The 23,360-nt window shown below is 32.0% G+C and overlaps 1 protein-coding gene across 5 annotated transcripts in view; it reads left to right on the top strand.

Annotated features, from left to right (window-relative positions):
* LOC106873108 (obscurin) overlaps positions 1 to 23,360 on the top strand; it is a 162,686-nt gene that overhangs the window by 109,539 nt on the left and 29,787 nt on the right. For all 5 annotated transcript variants that reach the window (XR_008265146.1, XR_008265148.1, XR_001409839.2 and 2 more), the window contains exons 12-22: positions 2,826 to 2,907; positions 6,838 to 7,041; positions 8,833 to 8,971; positions 9,656 to 9,849; positions 11,788 to 11,940; positions 12,924 to 13,047; positions 14,590 to 15,091; positions 18,189 to 18,473; positions 19,895 to 20,026; positions 20,965 to 21,126; positions 22,729 to 22,918. Coding sequence is in view for 1 of the 5 variants with exons in the window: in XM_014920336.2 (XP_014775822.1) it covers positions 2,826 to 2,907; positions 6,838 to 7,041; positions 8,833 to 8,971; positions 9,656 to 9,849; positions 11,788 to 11,940; positions 12,924 to 13,047; positions 14,590 to 15,091; positions 18,189 to 18,473; positions 19,895 to 20,026; positions 20,965 to 21,126; positions 22,729 to 22,918 (2,167 nt within the window). In the remaining 4 variants the exon portion in view is untranslated. The remainder of the gene's footprint in view (positions 1 to 2,825; positions 2,908 to 6,837; positions 7,042 to 8,832; positions 8,972 to 9,655; positions 9,850 to 11,787; positions 11,941 to 12,923; positions 13,048 to 14,589; positions 15,092 to 18,188; positions 18,474 to 19,894; positions 20,027 to 20,964; positions 21,127 to 22,728; positions 22,919 to 23,360) is intronic.

The following is a 23,360-nucleotide window of genomic DNA, read 5'->3' as shown; positions in this document are numbered from 1 at the left end:
TACCGCCTGACTGGCTCCTGTAGGATTTTCGAGCGAGATCGTTGCCAGTGCCCCTGGACTGGCTTGTGCGGGTGGCACATAAAAGACACCATTTCGAGCGTGGCCGTTTTCGTGCGGGTGACACGTAAAAGCACCCACTACACTCTCTGAGTGGTTGGCGTTAGGAAGGGCATCCAGCTGTAGAAACTCTGCCAAATCGGACTGGAGCCTGGTGTTGCCATCCGGTTTCACCAGTCCTCAGTCAAATCGTCCAACCCATGCTAGCATGGAAAGCGGACGTTAAACGATGATGATGATGAATATGTAAATACAAGCTAATTTGTTGGATATGTACATTCAGTGTTTCAAAAATAATTTGACTGACTAGGTCAATGTCTTACTATTATAATATGATATGAAAGTGCATATGAGTTCCCTTTCTTTCACTTTGGCTTAGTATAACTGTCCTAAAACCTGTTTTCTCTTCAATCGTTGTTTAGTCATAATTAAAAAAGAATTTTAAAATAATTTACATCTAAGTTTGATTGATGCTAGTAATCCTTCTTTATTATTAGCCATCATTCTCCTTCATATCATTCCCCTGACATCTAGTTACCTTCTCTATTGCTATTAATAACTTGTTCTTTCTTAATATTACTCATCATACTGCTCATACTGTTTTTCAATTCAATTTGCTTACCAACTACCAACAAATAGCTCTCCTTGTCTCATTTCAATTACTCCCTTCTCTATCAGTCTCTCACTTTTTTAGTTTGCTTGGCCCTTCATACTTTCACTTTCTTCTCTTTGTTAGCCATCACTTTCTCTTCTATTCACTTTATCAGTCACATTTGTGTTTTTAGTGATGTGGGAGTGGGGAGAGGCAACCTCATTAGTACTGATACAATGCTGCCAATACACTCTGTAAAGTGGATGGTAAATAAACAAAACAATATAAAGTATTGAGGACTGTATAGTCTTGCCAAGGACATGACACCCTATCTCATGCTGGTGCACAATAAAAAGTATTGAGTATACTCTATAAAGTAGCTTGTATTAAGAAATGACACCAAGCTAAAAATAGAATGTATGGATAAGATATGGTCTTCCAAACTATCTAGGATGGCAGCAACTCTAAATAAGAACTGATTTGATCTGTGGTGACCTATTCAACCAATGCCTGCAGGGAAAGTTGATGTAAATTGATGGGGAGGAAGATGGTGGTAATGTTACTGGTACTAACTTTTTCTCCAATTTTTTAATTTACCAACTAATATGGAGAAGGATCTCAAAATAATGGGGATTAGTTGTGCCTTCATTATTATATATTAACTGGCCCCCATGCCATCAAAAATTCATCATCATCATCGTTTAACGTCTGCTTTCCATGCTAGCATGGGTTGGACGATTTGACTGGCAAGCCAGAAGGCTGCATCAGGCTCCAATCTGATCTGGCAGAGTTTCTACAGCTGGATGCCCTTCCTAATGCCAACCACTTCGAGAGTGTAGTGGGTGCTTTTATGTGCCATCGGCACAAGGGCCAGTCACACGGTACTGGCAACAGCCACACTCAAAAAGGTGTTTTTTACATGCCACCTGCATGGGAACCAGTCCAGCGGCACAGCCAACAACCTCGCTTGTAGTATTTTGAATATAAATAAGGTACATAATAATCACAGAAACAAACATTCACATACTTCCCTTGTACATGCACACACATACACATATACTCACACAGAGTTGAAATGCTGCTTGATTTTTTTTTCACTGTAGAATTTCCATCATCTCACTATCAAGTTTGCCATCACCCCTTCTTTTCTCATTCATATGTTGTGATGGAGAAAAACACAAGAGTATTATTAAAGTAGATTGTTGGATGGGTTGTAGAAACTGATTATCTTAAAGAAAAAATTTTAATATTTTTGGCTTTTACTTTTACAATTCTGCTATCATGATATAAACATACCATGTGAAATTCATTTCAGTTTTGCAATAATATGGGACTACCACAACCCTCTTTCATAGTCTATACCAGTGGTTCCCAAAATTTTTCGGGCTGCCACTTCCTTGACACCCAGGCCACGTTCCTAGCATCCCCCACCCCAACTAACCATCACAAGCAAAGACCTCTTTCTGAAGCAAATTCAAAGCAATTGTATTTCACAAATAAAATTCAAAATATTGAACCCATTATTTTGTTGTTTTTACAGGAATCACCACCCAATTATTGCCCCAATTTTTCCATGAATCGCTACCCCATTATAGCCCCACTTGTCTTCAGCACTCCCTTGGTACTCCCCCCACCCCCAGGGGGCAATACGACCCACTTTGTGAATCACTTGTCTATACCAATCTTTAAAAATTGCTCCCAAAATGTATAATGTGTTCTGTAGTGATATGAATTGACTAAATTGGTAAGGTTTGGGACAAAATGCATATCAGTAATTAGTTGTTATTTTACATTTCGATTTCAAGTTCTTCTGAAGTCAACTTCACATTTTATCTTTTTAGAATTGATAAACCCATCCCCCCAAATTTCAGCTCATTTGGTAGTGGTGGTTGCAGCAGTGTTGATGGGAGTAATGATGATGATAATCATGATGATAATGATGATAATGATGATGATGATGATATTGATGATGATATTTATGATGATAATTATGGTGAAGATGATGATGAAGTGGTAGTGATGTTGTCGTGTTGCTAGTGGTGATGATGTTGATGAGGCTGATGACATTGATGATATTAATATTAGAATGAAGATTTAATGTATGACATTAGTTAATTAAGCAAATTTATTTCTGATATGACTAAAACTGATTATTTTATATAATATCTTATTACAGAATCTACACCAGTTCCCAGCTATATTTTGTTCTGTGAATCTCGAGTTGAAAACTACTATTATATTCTTGAAGAAATTGGCAGGTAAATAAATACATAATGATCATTATAAACATTTTAGTTGCCATAGTTACATATATATTTCCTCCTTAAAATTTGTATGCAGATTATTTTGCAAATCTATTTTAATGTAAATAAGTTGTTTTTGAAAATATATCAATATCATATTTTCTAAACTGTCATATGAATAAAATAATTCTTAAATGTTTACTTTCTATATAATTTATGATAATGAAAAGAGATTGTGATGATTTGGGGGATGATATCATTATAATAATATCATTATCATTCTTCTTCTTCTTCTTCTTCTTCTTCTTCTTCTTCTTCTTCTTCTTCTTCTTCTTCTTCTTCTTCTTCTTATTATTATTATTATTATTATTATTATTATTATTATTATTATTATTATTATTGTTATTATTATTATTATTATTTTGTTTTACTTAGAACATTTGGTCTTGTTTGTTCTGGTAGATTCTGTGAGAGTGGACATCAGTCTGCCATCAGAGGTCTCACAGGTTCTCTTTCTGCACATTATAAGCTTTGATATTTGGTTGTGGGAGACATTCAACATCCAAGTACCAATCTCAAAATCCTAGCTGTCCCCAGCAGAGCAGCTTGTTGGGCTTGGTCTCCTCTCATGTCAATTCTGATTTCTTCGATTTCTCAAACTTAGTTGTTAGTACTCTGAGTGCCACTACAACTACTGGAATGACAGACACTCTCTTCATACTCCACATTCTTGCAATTTCATCTTTTAGCAGTCTGTACTTTTCAATCTTCTCTAGTTCCTTGTTACTTATGTATACTTTTCCAGGTATTGCAATATCTATGATCTTGGTTTCCTTTTTTCCTCTGTCTACCACAACAATATCTGGTCCCTGAGCCTCGATTAGGGAGTCACATTGGATTGTAAAATCCCACAGTATCTTATGTTCCTTGTTCTCAGTGACTCCTTCTGGTTCATGTCTGTACCATTTCCATGCTCTGTTCAGGCTGTACTTTTCACATTCTCCAGTGGATGAACTAAGCCACGTTATTGTGCTTCCTTTTGTAGTGCTTTTGAGCCAGCTTGCTACACTCACTCACAATATATGAGATTGTTTCGTTTCTGCTGCCACACATCCTACAAAGAGGTGATTTGTTATTCTTATCTATTTGGAATTTGGTGTAATTAGTTCTCAGAGCTTGTTCCTGGGCACTGCTTATCAATTCCTCAGTGCATCCTATCAGATAACATTTTCTGAGCCATCTCTTGATCTTGTCTGTTGATCTTGTTTATCTTGTCTTATGCCTATAGTAGAAAGGATTATTATTATTATTATTGTATTTGCAAGAGAAAACATTATTTTCAAACACTATCAGATATATGATCAAAGATGCTTCAGCTATGATCGACCTCCCTTTTTTAAGGTACCTAAATTTATGCAATTCAATGTGTCTTTTACATTTTTTAAGACAATCTTTGAGATTTTGCTGCTATTTCTAGCTGGTCAAACAATCACATATAGGTTCTCTTTTGAGCTTCTTTACTAATATTTTTTCATACGGTAAATTGATACTTATTTTGCTCTTTTATAAACAGGACAAAACTTTTATTGGTCTGATCACTAAGTCAACAATACCTTTCGAACACTTAGCCAAATCAGCAGCAATAATCAGATTAATTCAGTACAAGATCATATTTAGTTTATTTTTAAAAATACTTCAGATTGGTGATTGTGTGGAGTTTAAAGTGTTTTGAGGGAATGTACAAGCCTGGTAGCCTCTAAATTTATTTTAAAGACAAAATTACTTTTTTAACTAAATTAATTTACTTCTTTGCTCTATGGTAAATTACATATTTTTTTTTATAAATGATGAGATAAGGATTTTGAGGATTTTAACTGAGAACCAATATTATTTGATCTTACCTCTTGACTGAGAAAGCTTTAAACTGATAAAATAACAAACATTGATCTGTTGTCCATGAAGTGGTTTAAGTTGAATTCTTTGGTTTCTTGGAAGGATAGTTTGCATTACAAGCAGTTTTGGAAAATAGTGTAATTTATTGTTTGTAGAGAAACAAACGTTATTGGAAATGATATTGTTTGACAAGACCTGAATTTTTAATGTAATAAACAAGTCTGAGCTTTCCTTTTGTTTGAGAACATAATTTCTCTTAAAATGAAGTGTAAAATATTGAATGGTGGTATTTATAATTCATAACTTTGATACCCAATATTTTAAACCTACTTTGATAGTATTTAGTTACAATTTAAACATTATTTCTTGATTTAATAGATAATTCAATTTATCATCAACAGATATATTTTAAGGTCTTTTTTAGGGATGTGTACACAATTCCTTGTCTGGATTTAACCAAAAATCCCTTATTTCTAATGCATCAAGTCTAAATAATCTGGAAAATTATATTAATAACAAATCATCTAAGACATTTGAACATTTAATCCATTGTAATTATAATAATAATATTACAAATCATATGCAATGAAAGACAATGGAACACATATTTTAACTTATTTATAATATGCTGACTCGTAATGTGATCTTGAGATTTTACTTCAGAATGAGAAGAATTTAAGTGAGAGATGTTAAATAGATTAATCTTCTCTGTAATAACTTACACTATTCATAGTATGGTAATAATTCAAGGGTGATATTTCAACAGAATCTGTAGAGTAGCTGACTAAAAATCATGCAGTTTTTAGTTATACCTCTGTCCATTTTGATTTTGAATCCTGCTAAGTTCAGCTTTGCCTTTCATTCTGTTAGGGTTGCTAAAATGCTTAGTGGCATTTCTTTCAATTTTATATTCTGATGTTGCTGAATATTGTTCAATGTTGCCGAATATTGCTCAATGTTGTTCAAAATATTGTTCAAATATTTAAAATATATCTGAGAGAATTTCACAGACATTCAAAGATTTTGTTAAAGTATAGAAAAGATAGTTTTAAAAAATTCAGTTTTAGCAACTGAAGCAAAGAGAAAAACAGTTGTTATTGTTTGTTATAAATAAACTAAACTGCAAAACAGACTTTATCAAGCAAATTTGTGATACCATAATCCAGATATGTGTACATATATAAACTTAAGCTGTAGTTCCAAATAAAGGGTTTCTCATATTCTCTTTATAAAAGAAGACAATTAAATAAAAGGTAAATTGTCTAGAATAGAAATACACTATGCTTCTCAAGAAAAAAAAAAAACCTACTCTTTGTAAAATAATCTTAGATTTTGGCCATAATATTAGGTTTCCAGCAATAGCAACTTGAGATGTTTAATCCTAACATCTGTGAGAAATACATTTCTTGAAGTAGGAAGCCAGATATGTTGATCGAGAAGTTTTGTGTTTTGTTAAGCATTATCAAATTGTTATCTTGTCATATAAGCTTCTTGCAGTGAAGATTAGAATTGCAGCAGCTAGCTGGATATTAGATATTTCTGATGATGAATCTTTACAATCATAGATAGTCAATGTTTGGCTTACATTGTCATAGAAGACAAAATGTAAGAACAACATTCGAAAAACTGTTTACAAAACTCTAAAGTGTTTTTAGCAATAATTGCTTTGCATTTATTTTAAGACTTTTCAAACTCTTTGATGCTGAAATGAAACTTTATATATTTATATATAAAAAGATTATTATTAGTTCATCTGTCATTGTTGAAGATGACCAAGGACATTAAATGGGAGATGGGGCGTAGTGTGTCTGATTGTGGCTGATCAGTCCAATGCATACTCAAAAGGCTCTGTTGCAAGTTGGGCACTGGTAATCTGCTGGGACTGAAGACAAGGACTTAGCTCTGGGCTTGTGCAGTTTGCCTTTTTCTTTGTGCTCCTGCTCTTCTGTTTTGTTCATAGAAGGTGGCACTTTTATATCAATCTGTCTGTCTAAATATAAACTTATTATTACACCATTTTAAATTAATAAATTTTATTCCTATTTATTTTAGAGGACGGCATGGAATTATTCGAAGAGTTATAGAGAAATCAACTGGCAAGGAGTTTGCTGGCAAATTCTTAACGCTCAGTGACCCAAAAGAGAAGGAGTTTTTCCAGACAGAACTTGAATGTCTTAGAGTTCTAGATCATCCTCATATTATGAAAATCCATGAGGCCTATGAAACAGTGAAATCATATGTATTGATTACAGAATTGTATCCTTTAAATCTTGTTTCTATCAGAACTAAATGTTTGATAATGATTCATAGCTCTTCATTATTTATTTAGTTTTCCTGTTATTTTTTAAACTCTTTTTTTGTCTTTTAAATTTGTATTTCTTAATTCAGAACTCTTGAATGGAGAGTTGTTACAAATTGTTGTTATTTGTATTTCTAAAAGGAATGGTAAAATGATAATTATATTTTATGTACAGGCTCTTAAAAAATATTCATTCTTTTTTCGATATCATCTAGTATCAAAGATAAATGAAAGTAAGCCTAAATGAATGAACTAAAATACTGTTTTGTCATTCAGTGTTTTTAAATATTATTACATGATTCTACTTAAAGTCATTGTACAAAAATGAACAGAGAGCTACAAAGAATTAAAAGTAATAATTTTATGTATTATTAGTAGAGCTATCCTTAAATTTAATTTATTTAAAGTGCACCATAAAAAGTAGTTATAGATTATTTTAGTCTCTTATAAGGACTATCAGATAAATGTGAACAACAACGACTGAACATTGTAATAAAACAAAAGTTCATTTATTATGGCCATATTCAAAGAAGCAGAAGTCTGGAAAACATCATGGAAGGAAGAGTTGAGGGTAGATCATCAAGAATCAGGCTAAGAATGCAATGAATGGACAATATCATGAGCTGGTTAGACAAGAGTGGTAAGGCAGATAGAAAACCCATGCATAATTAGGAAGACTTTCATTGTAGTATCATCAATGTGCTGAAGACAAACAATACATGATGAGGATGATGAAGCCCAGATTGTGTGAAAGCATTCTAGCCAAGATAATGACCACACTTTTCCTGCAAGCATAGTGTATCTCAGATTGTACTACCTAATGTGTTCTTTCATTATTAAAATAACTGAAATGTATTTCAAGTAAGTTGAGTAACCAGACAGAAGATCCTTCATTGGCTTATAGTAAGTGGGTCAGAAAGATACAATATTTAGAGTAAGTATTAGGACAAAAATTTAGGACTATTTAAAGGAGGCTAACTCCTTATCTAAACAGCCATTGAGATGCTTTAAAAGTAACTACATTTTATTACCTTTTGTTGCCTAAGCAGGAGTGAAACCATAGTTTCATGTCAACATGGTTAAATAAATGGAAAAATGTAATTAAGTTGCAGCATAACCACTGGCTCAGGATCGAAATTTCCTTAGTGGGGTGCAAACTCAGGCCCCAAAATTTTTACAAGTAAAGTAATGTTTTTTTTTTTATTTATCTATGTTCTTTGTTCTTTGAGAAGAAACCTAATTCAAGGTAATTTTTACAGATCATATATTACTCACTGTTTTCTAAACCCAAGAAAATGAAGTAGGGGTGCAAACTTTGATTTTGCACTCCACAGAAATTTTAGTGGGTGCACTTGCACCCTCTGCACTCCCTATTCTTGGGCACATGAATATAACTGGATAAAATATTATATTCTAACTCCTCATGATAATTAAAGCTGCTATTTTAATGGTAAGTTAGCTCTGATTGAGAAGAACTGTGACCAAAAAGCATTCTAGCAATCCCCAGTCTGATTTCTTGTATATCAAAGACTATATCATCCAATGTTCACTGTTTTTGAAACATTAGTACAAATTTGAGGGAGATTTGGTTGGTATTTTGAGCAGGTTGAGTGAAACCATTGCGACTCTCTCCCTTGTTGGCTTGACAAGAAAGTAATAAATATTTGTGTTTTAAAGCTGTTTTCTTCAATTGCAAAATAGAAGATAATCTGTGAATCAGTGATTTATTTGCCTTAACATTTAACTAGAATTCATGGAACGGAACTGATTGAACATATTCTTACAACATACAATTGGACTGAAACTGATGCTGCATACTACATTCATCAACTATTGTTAGCACTTGAAGAATTAAGAATCCGTGGTGTGGCTCATTTAGATATTAAGGTATTTTGTCGTTATTTAGTCAGAATATTGTATTTCTGTTAATTCTACAAAATAAAAAAAAAAGATTGTTTTTGAAATATTTTTCATTTCAAACTTAAAGTTATATGGTGACATTGTAATCATAAGTTATCTTAGACCATGTTATCCAATGCATTCTTCCCTTTTATAACATGCTGGGATGTGTGTAAAACGAGTTTTGGTTGCTTTTTCTAGCAGATTAAATATCTGCTAGGAGCTCCTTCATTTTGCTCGTTGTCACGCAAAGAAACATCGTTGTGTTTACTTTATTCTATTGCCTTCAAAAATATAGTTATTATCATTATTTTAATTGTTATTGTCACTATCGTTATAATTATTGCCACCCTTTCCAGTGTCACTGCTCACAGTTAAGTTGTTATAATTGCAATAATTTTAGCTGTCATTGTCATAATTATTGATATTATCATCATTAACAGCAATAAGGATGACAACAAAAGATTATTTTCCTGAATATCAGGTGAATGATCCTACAGAGTCTTCTAAAACTAGAATGTTCCATCTTTCAAAATGTCAACTCTTTTAAATCTCCAGCTATTTTAGTAATATCCTTTGTTGGTCTGTTTTCATCCATTCTGTTAGCTTAGAAATTTTTATTCATGAATTAATTGCAAATGACAATAAAATTGTACAAATTTTTTATTATAGCCAGGAAATATAATTTACGAAGAAAAAACAGACAAAATCAAACTTATCGATTTTGGATTTGCCAAAAAGATTCACAATGTACCACTAAAGCTAAATTATGGAACACCTGAGTTTGCATCTCCTGAAGTTGTGTGCAGTGAAGTAATATCAGAATCGACTGATTTATGGAGTTTAGGAGTACTGACTTACATTTTGTAAGTATTTTATAAATATTAGATCGTTTTTCCTGCATGTCAAATATTATATAATAAAAAATTGCAGCATTACTTTCCATCCTTAAGATAAAGTCCCAGCCCAGAGTGAAGGATTTACAGAATTCATAGAGCATTTGATGAAATGCCTTGCAAAATTTGTTCTATCTCTTTCCAGTTTGAGTTCTTCGGTGAGAGTTATAATTTTTTATCACGTTTAATACCACCACCAGATTTCTGGTGACCTTTAGTAGTGTTCACTTTGTTGCTGTTATTTAGGATCTACTCCAGTTTGAGGAAAATTTCTTCTCTTCCTCCTATTAGTTTGAGTACCTTGAAAAAATAAAGGACCACAAGCATTGCTCTTTATTTTTTTTGTCACTAAATGATCATGAAAAAAGAAAAAACTGAGATACAGAGTAAAATTGATAACCTGAGGAAATTGGTAAAAGTTCATACAAGAATTTAATGCATTTATTTACTATGGAGAATGAAGGCTAACACAGCTGGCTCTCTCTTTTCATCTAATAAGTGAATATGTCAATTTAGCTGTAAGTGAAAGCGATATTTTCTCTATCTTACAAATTAAGGGTAAGGGCAGTGATGGGTGGGTAAGAGTGTAAAAGATTACATACTTCACAACTCTTGGCAACTGAATTTTTGGAACTCTGCCAAAAACCCTCTGATTGTTTATACCATTGGTTTCTTACTAAATTTATCTCACTGATAATTTTAGATAAAGCAATAAATTAGAAACTTATTGCCTTAAAATACAAACCAATTTTTAATACAAATATTTAATGAGGAACAAATACTTGTAGTTGTGATATTTAGTTTATGAAACTATATTATAAATTCATATTCATATCATCATAGTAAAATTGCATGACAATAAGAATAAAGCATTTATTGAATTTTTCTCTGAGAAATAAATAGCAAGTAAAGTTTTGTTGTACAATATCTTTTCTCACAATTGGGAATGTTAGTGTCAACAATAGAGAAATTTTAATGGTTTTATAAAGACATGTATGAACAAATTTGATTGAAATATCTCTGTAAAACTTAAAGGCATATGTAGAGGCTATAGATAATATTAAGTTTAAAATTACATGTTACATTATATTTGAAAATATGCTAATTTGGATATAGATATGTGTATTTAATTTTTTTCAAAATCATTTTGAAGTTTCGTTGTTTTAAATCCAGGTTAGTTCTGACTGAAAAGACTTGCAATCAAAGTCATTCTATCCATTACCATCTCATTTGTTTGCAGGAAATGTATATCTGGGACTACATTATTCAATATGCTTCCATTTTTAGATTGTAATGTGATATGAAGAAGATTTGACTACAGTTCTACTATATAGTCAAGTGACAACATAGACGCTCTCTTGTTGGCTTGTTTATTTTGAAAATTAAATTTCTCAGTGAGAACTTGTATGTTTGTCAACAAAAGTACCATGATCTGAATAACATAAATGAATCACAAAACTGGATATCAAAACTTAAACAGTTATTGTCAAATATATACTGTTTAGTGATTGATTATGGATGATATGCACATGAGCTGTGAATGAGAGCTCCAGCTAGATCCAAATAATTTCTTAAGAATTTTGATCATCAGGTGACTAAATATACATACATATATATGTATTCTTACATAGAATTTTGAATGCATATATACTCTGTCTACAGCTTCTACTAAAAAAGAAAAATGAAGTTAATCATAAAGTTAAGTGTGTTGGATAGTGAAAGATATATATGGATGAATGAACAGGAGAATGGTCATTGATATTGTAGATAGAAAGAAAGATAGAAAAGATTCTTAAAAATCTAAACAATTCCTGTGTACATCTAAACAATGTACATAGTAACATCTTAAATGTTAGTGTGTACTCATACTTATAATCTATATATTCGATTATACTCAATATTTTCCAGATTGAGTGGTATTTCACCATTCCATTGTGAATCTGTCTCTGAGACTCTCAATAAAATTGAGAGTTGTGAGTGGCATTTTGATGAGGAAGCTTTCAAACACATTTCAGATGAAGCTAAAGATTTTATTACCAGTCTTCTCAAGAAGGAACCACTGTAAGTATTTTCTATGTTGAATGCATTTTATGTGAACAAAGGAAAATATAAAATTTATATTGAATTAATTTATATAATGTCATAAATATTTCCTAGTTGAAAATACTTTAGTATAATAATACAATTGTGACTCATCTTAACTCTAATCATGAAATATTGCATCAATATCAACATAAATAAATTTAACATACTACACTGCTTACTACAGGTCTGTAATTTATATATATTTATATTAAACCCTGATTGGAATGAATAGATATTTTATTCATAAAATGAATTACAGTTAGATATTAAAGAAAATAATTACTATATTCAATATAAAACACAATATAAAACAAGTTGGTGATGATTTGGTGACTACTTTTGTTTGAAGAAAGCTGTGTTTTATGGAAGACACAAGAAAGTTGTACTCCTTTGAATTGCCTCAGAGGACAGTAACTCAGAATAAGAGCTGAATCAGAATGTGATGACCTGTCCAACCCATGCAAGCTGTCTATTGTATTTTTACATGCCAAAATGCTGATAGAAGTTTTTAAAAAACTTTCTTGTTGTTGCATTACAAATGGTTTTGATTCTTAACTCTTTCCAGAGATTGCTTTAATCTGACCTGAGGCTCTGCCTGGCATCACGGTCATTAAAAGACAATTCATACACATTATTGGAGACAACAACAAATATATATTTAACAAATATATAGTTCTCTCTCATACATCTATAAACAAAGAGGCGACAGAATTAACACTTGTATTTATATCTAAAATGCAGTCGTCTTTATGCCATACAGACAGGCCATTTCTTTGACTGAATTTGACAGTTTTCTAATTATTTCTCAGTGAGAATTGATATTATGTTGATTCGAGTGACAAAGCCTGCTGAATCTTTCATACTTTTTTTCATTAAGCTTGATAAACCCAGCATTTATTACTCACTACACATTTTTCTATGACCTCTTAAATAAAATATATTCCTCCTTTCAATTTCAGATTTCGTTTAGAAATAGATGAATGTCTGAGTCATCCCTGGATTGAACTTGCTCAAAGAAAGGGTGAAGGTAATAGATTGGAATTAAAGAATCTGGAAATGTTTCATCAAAGAGATTTAGCTATGGTGAGTTACTTTTGCTACACAAAAAAAAAAAAAAAAAAAAAATCACTAAGCATTTAATCCCCCAAAATATCAATTATTAGCATTAATCAAGAGCTATGATACAAAAAGCATCATCTTTTCAAAACTTGGATATATCCCTTAGAATTGCATGTGTTTTGTTTTTCAACCATGCATTGTATAATGATATGATATTGCTTGAATTCCAAAGATTTCAACCATCAACTCTGCAGATGACTGAAAGTTTTAGAATTCCTGCCATAGCATATGATGTCATTCCTGTTTCAGCACACAACTAACCACTTGGTTTTAGGCTTTTAGGTTCATAATTATTACAATCCTGTGCAATGATGTGTTGGCAGTGAATTAACAGAATTATTAGTGTGTCAGATGGATCACATTGTGGTACTTGTTTCAGCACTGCATTCTGGATTCAAATTCTGCAAAAGCCAATGTTATCTTTCATCCTTATTCTATAGTCAGTTAGTAAAGTTCCAATACAGTACAGGGGAAGGAGGGTTGTTCTTATTTCTCTCTTTCTCACTTTCTATCTTTTTCTCTTAGCAAAAATAGCTATGTTAGATCAGGAGAAGGTTCTATCAATTATAAAATATGTTGTATGTTACAGATATGCTGTATGTTACACTGGTACTCTTGCGATTCCATTAAAAGTTGAGCCCTACCATTACATCATATCGTTACTCATATTTTTGAACAAAGGAATTATAATACAAAGAACATAATATTATGTTTTTTAGTTTTCTCTTGTAATTGTTTAAAAATTTTATATATTTAAATATGTTTGTATGGCAAAGGAGACGTGAATTCTAAGTTCTTCAGAGAAAAAGAATTTCTCTAGAAAAGTGTTGAGCAAATACAATAGAATTAATATCTTTCCACAGCTTATGAACTTATTGAAACTTGTGAAATTTAGGAACTGATTTTTGCTGACAGGCCACTACTTATTTCTTATGATTCTAGTTTTGATTTGCTATTTTAAGATATACTATTTCCGACTGAGGTTTTATTTTTAATGTAATTGAATTCTTCTTATTCTTATGCTTTTAAAAAGTTCTATTATTATGCTGAAATAATGAAATACAGAAACCACTTAAGAAATTCACTTTTGTTTCTTACTGAAATGATTGACTTTATGAGGTTCAAAAACATAAAACGCATAACAATTTTTCTTATACTTAGAGAATAAGTATATCATATATTTATAGATATTTGAAGATGGAATCTTATTATAATTGAATTAATAAAAAAGGAAAGAATCAATTTATATGTATTACAAAATGATTTTTTTATTGTTTGCTTTACTGAAGTATTTGTGTTGGTGAAAAAATAAGCTCTTAAATCTAAAATAGACAAAAAACAAAAAAAAAATACAATCTAGATTTCCTTTCAATTCCAGTAAAAACAGAAAAACATGGATTTATTTCAAATAATTTTAAAAATATTTACATGTGTAATCTATAAAATATAAGTTCTCAAAAGGAAAAACTTTAATTACTTGATGGTTTTATTTTTTGCTTTCTTCAGAGAAAATCTAGTGCCATTGTAAAAACTGCTCGATTGGAAAGTTTGACAAAAATGGAAGTTGTTATACCATCAGCTCCTACTCTCAAACCAGAAATTGATCCAGAAACTAATAAAGTAATTTACCCTGATTCAAGAGAATATGGTGAATTCTTAGACTCAGAAACACGCTTTGACTGGAATAAACGATTTGAACCAAGAAGTGAATCTGAATATTCTTTGCGTACTAGGATGTATACTGAACTAAAATCCCAAGAAGGTGAAACTGGAGAAAATGAAAATGAAATAGGAGCAGAGGAAGATGAAGAAATTAGAATAAAAGCAAGAACTAAGAGGCGTCTTTCTGAACTTGATATTGAACATGACAAAATAGTTCAGATGGAAAAAGAAGTGGAATGGGTAATTGCTAGTTCAGAAATACGAAATGAACGTCAAATTGCTCGTGAAAAAGAAGGCCAAGTTTATGTGATGGAAAGGAAACCAAGTGTAGGCATGCCAAAAGAAGGTAACAGTTTTATCATCATCATCATCATCATCATCATTTAGCATCCATTTTCTGTGCTAGCATGGGTTAGACAGTCTGGTTTGGCTTGGTTTCTATGGTTGGATGCCCTTCCTAACACCAACCACAACCACTCCAAGAGTGTAGTGGGTACCTTTTATGTGTCACCGGCATGGGTGCCTTCTCTGTATCACTGGCAAGGTTTGTCAGTATTATCACATATCAGTATATACTATATACATTGTTGTGAGATAGTAAGGGAGCCTTAAAAAGTCACTTGGTGTGCTAGAAATAGCAGCCAAATACCCTCTCAAATCACTTAATACATTTGCAAAAAACGTTGGACAGCTAAGTGCTGGGTATACTATTCCTAGAGAAAAAAATGAAAGCAAGAAAAGACAGGATAATCAAAGCTGATATACCTTAATATCTGTTGTAGGTGTGGTGCTGACTTGGTGGGGGCTCAAACAACAAGAATGTAATAATTTTCCAAAATATTTTCACTATTTGGTGGTCTTCCCCAACAAAAGTAAACTGGTAGCGACCTCTATAAAACTTTAAGAAAACCTATACTCATGATATTGGAACGTCATCAAATAAAAATATTTTTAGAAGTACTAACGTAAAAAAAACAAAAATCTTTAATCCCTCATATATAAAATAGTACCTTTTACCTGTTCTCACACCTAAGTGACTTTTCTAGACCCTTTCCATTCATTAAATATGATTAGTTTATCCAGTTCTTATTTTCTAAAATGCTACAAAAGTATTATGCTTTTCCTTCATTTGTTTCTATGCTGGAGCATTTTCATTAAAAATCCCAATTTTCTTAGACAAAGTAAAGCTACCTAATTTTTTTTTTTCACTCCTGAATTCTCTATGTTCTGGTTTCTTATTTTTCGAACTTATTTGGCTTCTTGATAATTCATTATTTGATATTTTAAAATTTGTGTTTGATCCCTTAGTTTATAAGCACTTCAGATGAGAAACCATCGTAAGATATATCATCATCATCATCATCATTATTATGATGACGACGATGACAACGACCAACACCACCACCACCACCACCACAATCATCATATAATATCTGTTTTCCATGCTGGCGTAGGTTGGATGCTTGACAAGAGCTGATATATACACATACACACCACACACATACATGAAGTTTTGCTCTTGAAAATCTCTCCTTCAATCTTTGCTCTCTCTTTCTCTCACTCTTTCACTTTATATATGGAAAATCTGTCACATCTGTAGTATTTCTAATAGTAGTTCTCTACTGTTTTTACTCCTCCAGGGATGAGATCCTATATCTTAAAGAAAAATCATCATTGGTGTTATTATCTTAAGTTGGAAGGCTATTCGGAACTGGATTAGTCTTCATCATCATCATTATCATCGATGTTGTGATTGTTTTCATCACTGTTTCCACCATTGTCATGCCACGTCCTTACCAGTATAATATGGCACATAATCTTGTGTCACTATCTCCCCTATTGTGTGACTGTTAAACCAGAAACACCTAAAAAGTTGAGAGCTACAAAGATCCAGCTTCATTTACATTGACTGAAGTAGTTACCCCTTTCAAGAACAAAGAAAATCAAAAAATAATGAAACAAAATCAGAATAACAATAAATTTTCTTTCTAGACAATTAATCTAAGTTCCATACTAAAGTATTTCTCACTTGTTTGTGCTGCTACTGCATGTACTCATATTCAAATCATCATCCATAGAAGGCCATTAAAAAAAGGGTAAAAACTTACTTAGGTAATGTATGGCCATAAGGTTGCACCTAGAAAGTTCCCATTCAAGGTACAAATCCTGGCAAGATTGTTTATGGAAGACCAGCAGTTGCCTATGCATACCAGCTTCCCCTGTCCACACCACTGATGTTATCCAATGAAGAAGCGAAAACTGACACAGCTTGGCACCAGTGACGTTGCAACTCATTTGTACAGCTGAGTGAACTGGAGCAATGTGAAATAAAGTGTTTTGCTCAAGAACACAACACATAACCCGGTCCGGGAGTCAAACTCATTACCTCATGATTGAGAGCCCAACACTTTCTTCTCCAGAAATCCATTATGAGTTTAGAAATTCAATTGCTAATTGATCTTTATCACTAAGTCACAAATGTGCTGTTTCTTCAAGGTTTACTACAATGGTTTCTGTTCCTCTGAAATATTTAGGCCTCCCTTAACATCTCATCACTCTCACTATGTCTACCTTCAAAGCCTTAAAGCAGAACTTCAACTCATTGCATTCTCAGCAACATACTTTCTACAGACATAAGACCTATAAATGTTCAAGACAAATATTAGCTAAATCTATGTCACTAATTTTGGATAACCTGCACTGTAAATATGGATACTGCCTTTCTTTTGTGAACATCTTATAAAAGAGTGAAATATAAATCAATCATTGAACACCCTCTTCTAAATTGCTCTCTTTCAAGTATTTATCAATGGAAGCCAGTTATGTTACAATACAGAAAACTCCAGTGACTTCACAAATAAGGAATACTCTTCTAAATTTGGCTTATCTTGTGAGACAATTCCAGCAGATATTTATGCTATTTCATTGTAATGAAACATTATTATCACTCATAATTGGATTCTGAATTCCCATTTTACTTGATGAATTTCTTAATTAGCTACTCTTTAAAAGCAATTATTTCCTTGGTTACCAAAATTTAATTTAGCTTGTCATTATCATGGGAATTTTTATGCTGAAATTCATTTACAATGTATGTCTCAATACAAATATATATAAAATGACTCTGAGATAGTTATTTCAGAAAACATAAAAATAAACCTCCTTGACTGTTGCATTGTTTTTATAAGATTTACTAGTTACAAACTATTTATATTTTGACAAACTGAATTTTCTTCTGTTAAACCAGCAGGACTTTTCTCATTAGCTCTTTATTCAACTTGGTCTCTTAAAGTTATGTTATCTTTATAGTGGCTAAAGATGTAAATGGATTCAATTTCAAAGCATCTCATATAATTTCAAAGCATTTCATATTATTTTCTTACCATTTCTAGTTATTAACAAATTTTATTTCAAATTTTAACTTTTATGTCCTATGTTTACAGGTTATCGTCCAATTTTTCGTGCAAAACTAACAGATCAAGTTGTACGTGATGGGGAAAATGTAACATTTATGTGTCTCATCCGAGGCCGACCCAGTGTTAGTGTTGCCTGGTATAAAGATGAAGAGTATCTTACACAGAATAACCGCATTAGAGTTTCACTTAGTGAAGATGGAGTTTCTTCCTTGACTTTGATTAGTGCTAAGTCATATGATGTTGGTGTGTACAAATGTGTTGCTCGGAATAAAATGGGACGAACAACATGTCGAGCAAAACTTTTGATTGGAGGTATGTAATTTGAGCAACTTCATATATTTTCTCATTACCTTCTTATTTTTGTTAGTAATCTTAATCGGTAGAACTATATGCAAGTCATATTTCATGAAGACAATTCGTGTATAGTCCTGCAAATTATATTGATTCAAGAACGTCTATGCTGATGAGAACATGGATGTTGTTACACAAGTAAAACGTTAATGTTAGAAACTGCAGTCCATAGATAATTCTTTATTCTGTATATTTCTCATTTTGTTCTGATGTTTTTGAGAAATTTTTCTGGGGAACATTATTTTTCTTTGTGGTTGGGTCGTTGATGACCTATTTCTAGCATATTGGATGTCTACCCAGTGGTCATCCCTTATACACGTGTAGTACAATTTTTTCTGAATTTTCAGATTTTTTTATATGCTAGGCCACTTGGTTTTAAATTGAATTAATATTCAATTTATCTATCTATCTATCTATCTATCTATCTGTCTATTTATCTATCTATCTATCTATCTATCTATCTATCTATCTATCTATCTATCTATCTATCTATCTATCTATCTATATATGTGTGTGTGTATCTTTGTGTTTGTGTTTGTCCCCCCATCACCACTTGACAACAGGTGTTGGTGTGTTTATGTCCCAGTAACTTATCAGTTCAGCAAAATAGACTGATAGAATGATTATTAGGCTTACAAAGAATAAGTCATCGGGCTGATTTGTTTGACTAAAAAAACCCCTCAAGGTGGTGCTTCAGCATGGCAGCAAGGTTGTTTCATATAGCTGTGTATAGTTGTAAGTGCAAATCTGGCAAATGTTTACAAAATGAATTATTTGAAAAGTCATACAGCATGACAACAAAACAGCTCAGTATGCATAAGCATATTTGATATTTATTTATATGCTTAAAATACATTTTAACATGTTGTTCAATAGTTGAATATACATGTTACACAAATTGAAAGAATTAACTAGGGTTACAACTACTATGTTATTTAACACTAATATTAACAAGCCAATAGAGAAATTAGAATGTGATTGCTTGACTCACTAGAAAAAGCAGCTAAGTGTCCTTCAGATCACATTCTACTGACAAATTAGGAATGTAGAAATGTAGTGCTAAATAGTCCTAAAAATATGAAATTGTCCTGGTTGAAATATTTTTTTATCATAAATCTGCTTACCCAGGTCTAACCTGAGGTTAAACAACAATAAAAATGAGACTAAGTATGATTTAAACCTTAAAAATTCATTCACATACCGAAATGTTTAGCAATCATCCAGTGTAGTATTTAAAATATCATTACACAACATACATGAAGCACTAATGATTTTAATTAAAATACTGAACAAAATGTTTTACCGAACACTTTAGTCATTAAAGGATAGAAAGAAGAGAAATTATTGAATTAAAAAGCATAGAAAATAATTTTCTATTCTAGATGTCACCAGCCGTCCACAGAGACCAATTGCTGTTGCTGTTTCTGATCGAGAAATCTTATTGGTTTGGGATCCACCTCAGTATGATGGAGAATCCCCAGTTATATTTTATAGAGTCTATTGCAAAAAAGCAGGTGAGTGTTTCAGCTTTTAGAAAGAACTGAAGCTATGCGGTTACATCGTTAGCTACTGACCTTCCTCTTGGATAAGAATTCAAACTTTACAATAATTATTATGCTCTGCCTTTCAATGAAATGAAGTTTTGCCTTTCATTTGGTTTTGCTTCAGTTTACCTTAACGAAAATGAGGTGCACCTGTTACCTTAAACTTATGAATTATGTTTGTGAAGTATCTGTTTCTATATATCAAGTTTAATAAAAGATGAAGAAAATCTTGATTTACATTGAACCTTCAGACTCATGTGTTAATAATAAAGATTATCAAATGTAAGTGGAGAGTAGACAGAATTGGTAGTGTCAGAAGAAACGCTTTCAGGCATTTGTTCTGAGTCTTTACATTCTGAGTTCAAATTCTGCCAAGGTCATCTTTGCCTGTCATCTTTTCAGGGTGGGGAAATAAAGCACCAGTCAAGTACTGGGGTCAATGGCACTGATTACTCTCCTTCCATCAAAATTACTGGCCTTGTTCCTAAATAAGAAACCATCATTAACAAAGATGAATTGATGGTCAATTTGCTAAATTAAATGCTGCACCAATTAAGACAAGGAATTTAAATAATGTTACTAATCTCTAACATTATGAAGTTTAGTTTTAAAAATATTTTTAACATAATTCTTTGAATTCTTCGTTCATGAAATATTTTAATGATTGTCATTCTTAGCTCAATAAAGTCAGATATTAATTCTTATATCTGGAATCATTAAATCTTTTTTGATAAAGTGTAAAATTAAAAAAAAAAGATATTATTCTATGTCTTCAAATAATTAATACTGTCTTACAAATGAATAAATTGATTTTCACAAAGCTTTTTGAACATAATTCGGATAATGTTCATTCCCTCATTAAATATTTATTATTATTTTTATTTTATTTATTTATTTATTTTTTGCAGAGGATTACCAATGGAGGAAAAGTATGAAAACTACTAATGAATGTGCTCTTATTGGAAATCTAACACCTGAAACTGACTATGTATTTAAAATATCTTGTCAGAATAAATTTGGTCTCAGTCCATACAGCTATGCTTCAAATATAATCACCACAAAGAAAGAAAGTATGTTTATTATTTTGTTATGTCAATAAAATGCTTGATTGAAAAAGTTAATTTCTTTTAATACAGAGAAGAATGAGTATGTGATTTAAAATATTCAAATAAAATAAGCTATCAATTATCAAGCAGTGTAATATAAGAACATTTGTGAAATTGTTGGAAAATGAATAAATAAATAAATAAATAAATATATAAAGTAAATTATTTTCATTTTTGGTAGCAAATGGGTATGGGCTTAGTTGTATGGTTGAGAAGTTTGGTTTTTGGCTTGCAGCTACATAATTATGAGTTGATTCCACAGTGTGACAACATTTGCAAGCATCTGTCACAGTCTTGGGTTGAAAAAAAGCTTAATGAGTAAACCTGAGTAGATGGAAATTAGGTGGAAGTTTATCAAATGGACTGTCCCTTATATATAATAAAATACAAAACATTATTAAAATGGTTATTTTAAATGAAAATGTTTAAATGTTATACATTAATGTTATATGATATAGGCGCAGGAGTGGCTGTGTGGTAAGTAGCTTGCTTACCAGCCACATGGTTCCAGGTTCATTCCCACTGCGTGGCACCTTGGGCAAGTGTCTTCTACTATAGCCCTGGGCCAACCAAAGCCTTGTGAGTGGATTTGGTAGATGGAGACTGAAAGAAGCCTGTTGTATATATGTATGTATATATGTGTGTGTGTATATGTTTGTGTGTCTGTATTTGTCCCCCCACCATCACTTGACAACCGATGGTGGTGTGTTTATCTAACTTAGCAGTTCAAAAGAGACTGATAGAATAAGTACTAGGCTTACAAAGAATAAGTCCTGGGGTCAATTTGCTCGACTAAAGGTGGTGCTCCTGGGGTCGATTTGCTTGACTAAAGGCAGTGCTCGACTAAAAGTGGTGCTCCAGCATGGCCGCAGTCAAATGGCTGAACAAGTAAAAGAGTAAAAGAGTATGCATTATTTACCAACATGTGATGGTTTACATGTTAGCTTGAGGATTAATGTTCTAGTTTGTTCAATAAAAGCTTTTATTTAATACATTATAGTGCACATAATTTTGGCTCATTACTTTCTGAGTTCAAGTTTCACAAGGTTCATCTTTGCTTTCATCCCTTTTGGGTTGATAAAATAATTAGCAGTCAAGTACTGGGGCCAGTATAATCAAATAATAATCTCCTATAAAAACTGCTAGCCATGTGTCAGAATTTGAAACTATTGTAGTGTGCATGGCTGAGTATCCCCCAACGACTTGTACTCTTAATACAATACTCATGCAGGTTCAGTGTTGCTGTGTTCGACAAGGCTGGCCCTTCGAATTGATAGTGTAGTCTATCCTATAGATTTTCAAGCATTTTCTGTTTACCAAATTTCACTCACAAGGCTTGGATTGACCCAAGGTTATGACAGAAGATACTTCCCCATGATAGATAAAATATAAGGACATTTTATGAAACAAACTTTTTAACCCTTCAGCAATATCTTCACCCTTATGTATCAACATATATAGATATCTTTATACACATATTATGTATACAATTACATGCTACTTCTATAATTTTACACATATTTTCATATTAGCTTAATAGTGAAACTTATTTAATTTTTTTTCCAGGTTGTAAAGTATTAGAATTACACAAACATCCAGACTATTCACAGATGTTATGCATAAATGCAGATATAATATCTTCATTGAATCGTTCCCAAGGTCCAGCAAATGTTGTAGAATATTACAGGGATAGAGACGATGAAGTCATGAATTTTGATCCTGCTGAACAATATACGTTCCTTGAACAAATCACTAGGTTTGTACATTCTTAATATCTGATAATTTTTTGTTGTAAATCATATAATTGTGAAGCAAACTTCTTAACCTCACAGGTACGTTTCTACTCCTGCTTGCAGTCAGTGGACTGTTCTCAAGGTTTCTGTTATGGTGTGTTTAGATGTGATGAGTGGTGAGTACATTTATACATAAGAAAGAAATAGTGACTTTGTCTGAATTGGTAATGGAAAATAGAATCATATTAGAACAGTATGTTTAACAGAGAAAGACTGTGATTGGAATGCTACTAATTATCAAGGAAGGATATACTTGGACTTTTACTTGCTACTATTTATGCCACAAAGCATTCGAAGATATGTTTCACCTTCCAAATGTAACTGTGGTCTAATGTTTCCAAAAATTCTTAAACACTTTCTCTTTTGTATTTCATACATACATTATATATATATATATATATATAT

This window comes from Octopus bimaculoides, chromosome 1 (genome assembly GCF_001194135.2).
Source record: "Octopus bimaculoides isolate UCB-OBI-ISO-001 chromosome 1, ASM119413v2, whole genome shotgun sequence".
NCBI classification, from domain to species: Eukaryota; Metazoa; Mollusca; class Cephalopoda; order Octopoda; family Octopodidae; genus Octopus; species Octopus bimaculoides.
The sequence above is the reverse complement of the archived record's forward strand: the minus strand, read 5'-3'. Positions and strand labels throughout refer to the sequence as shown.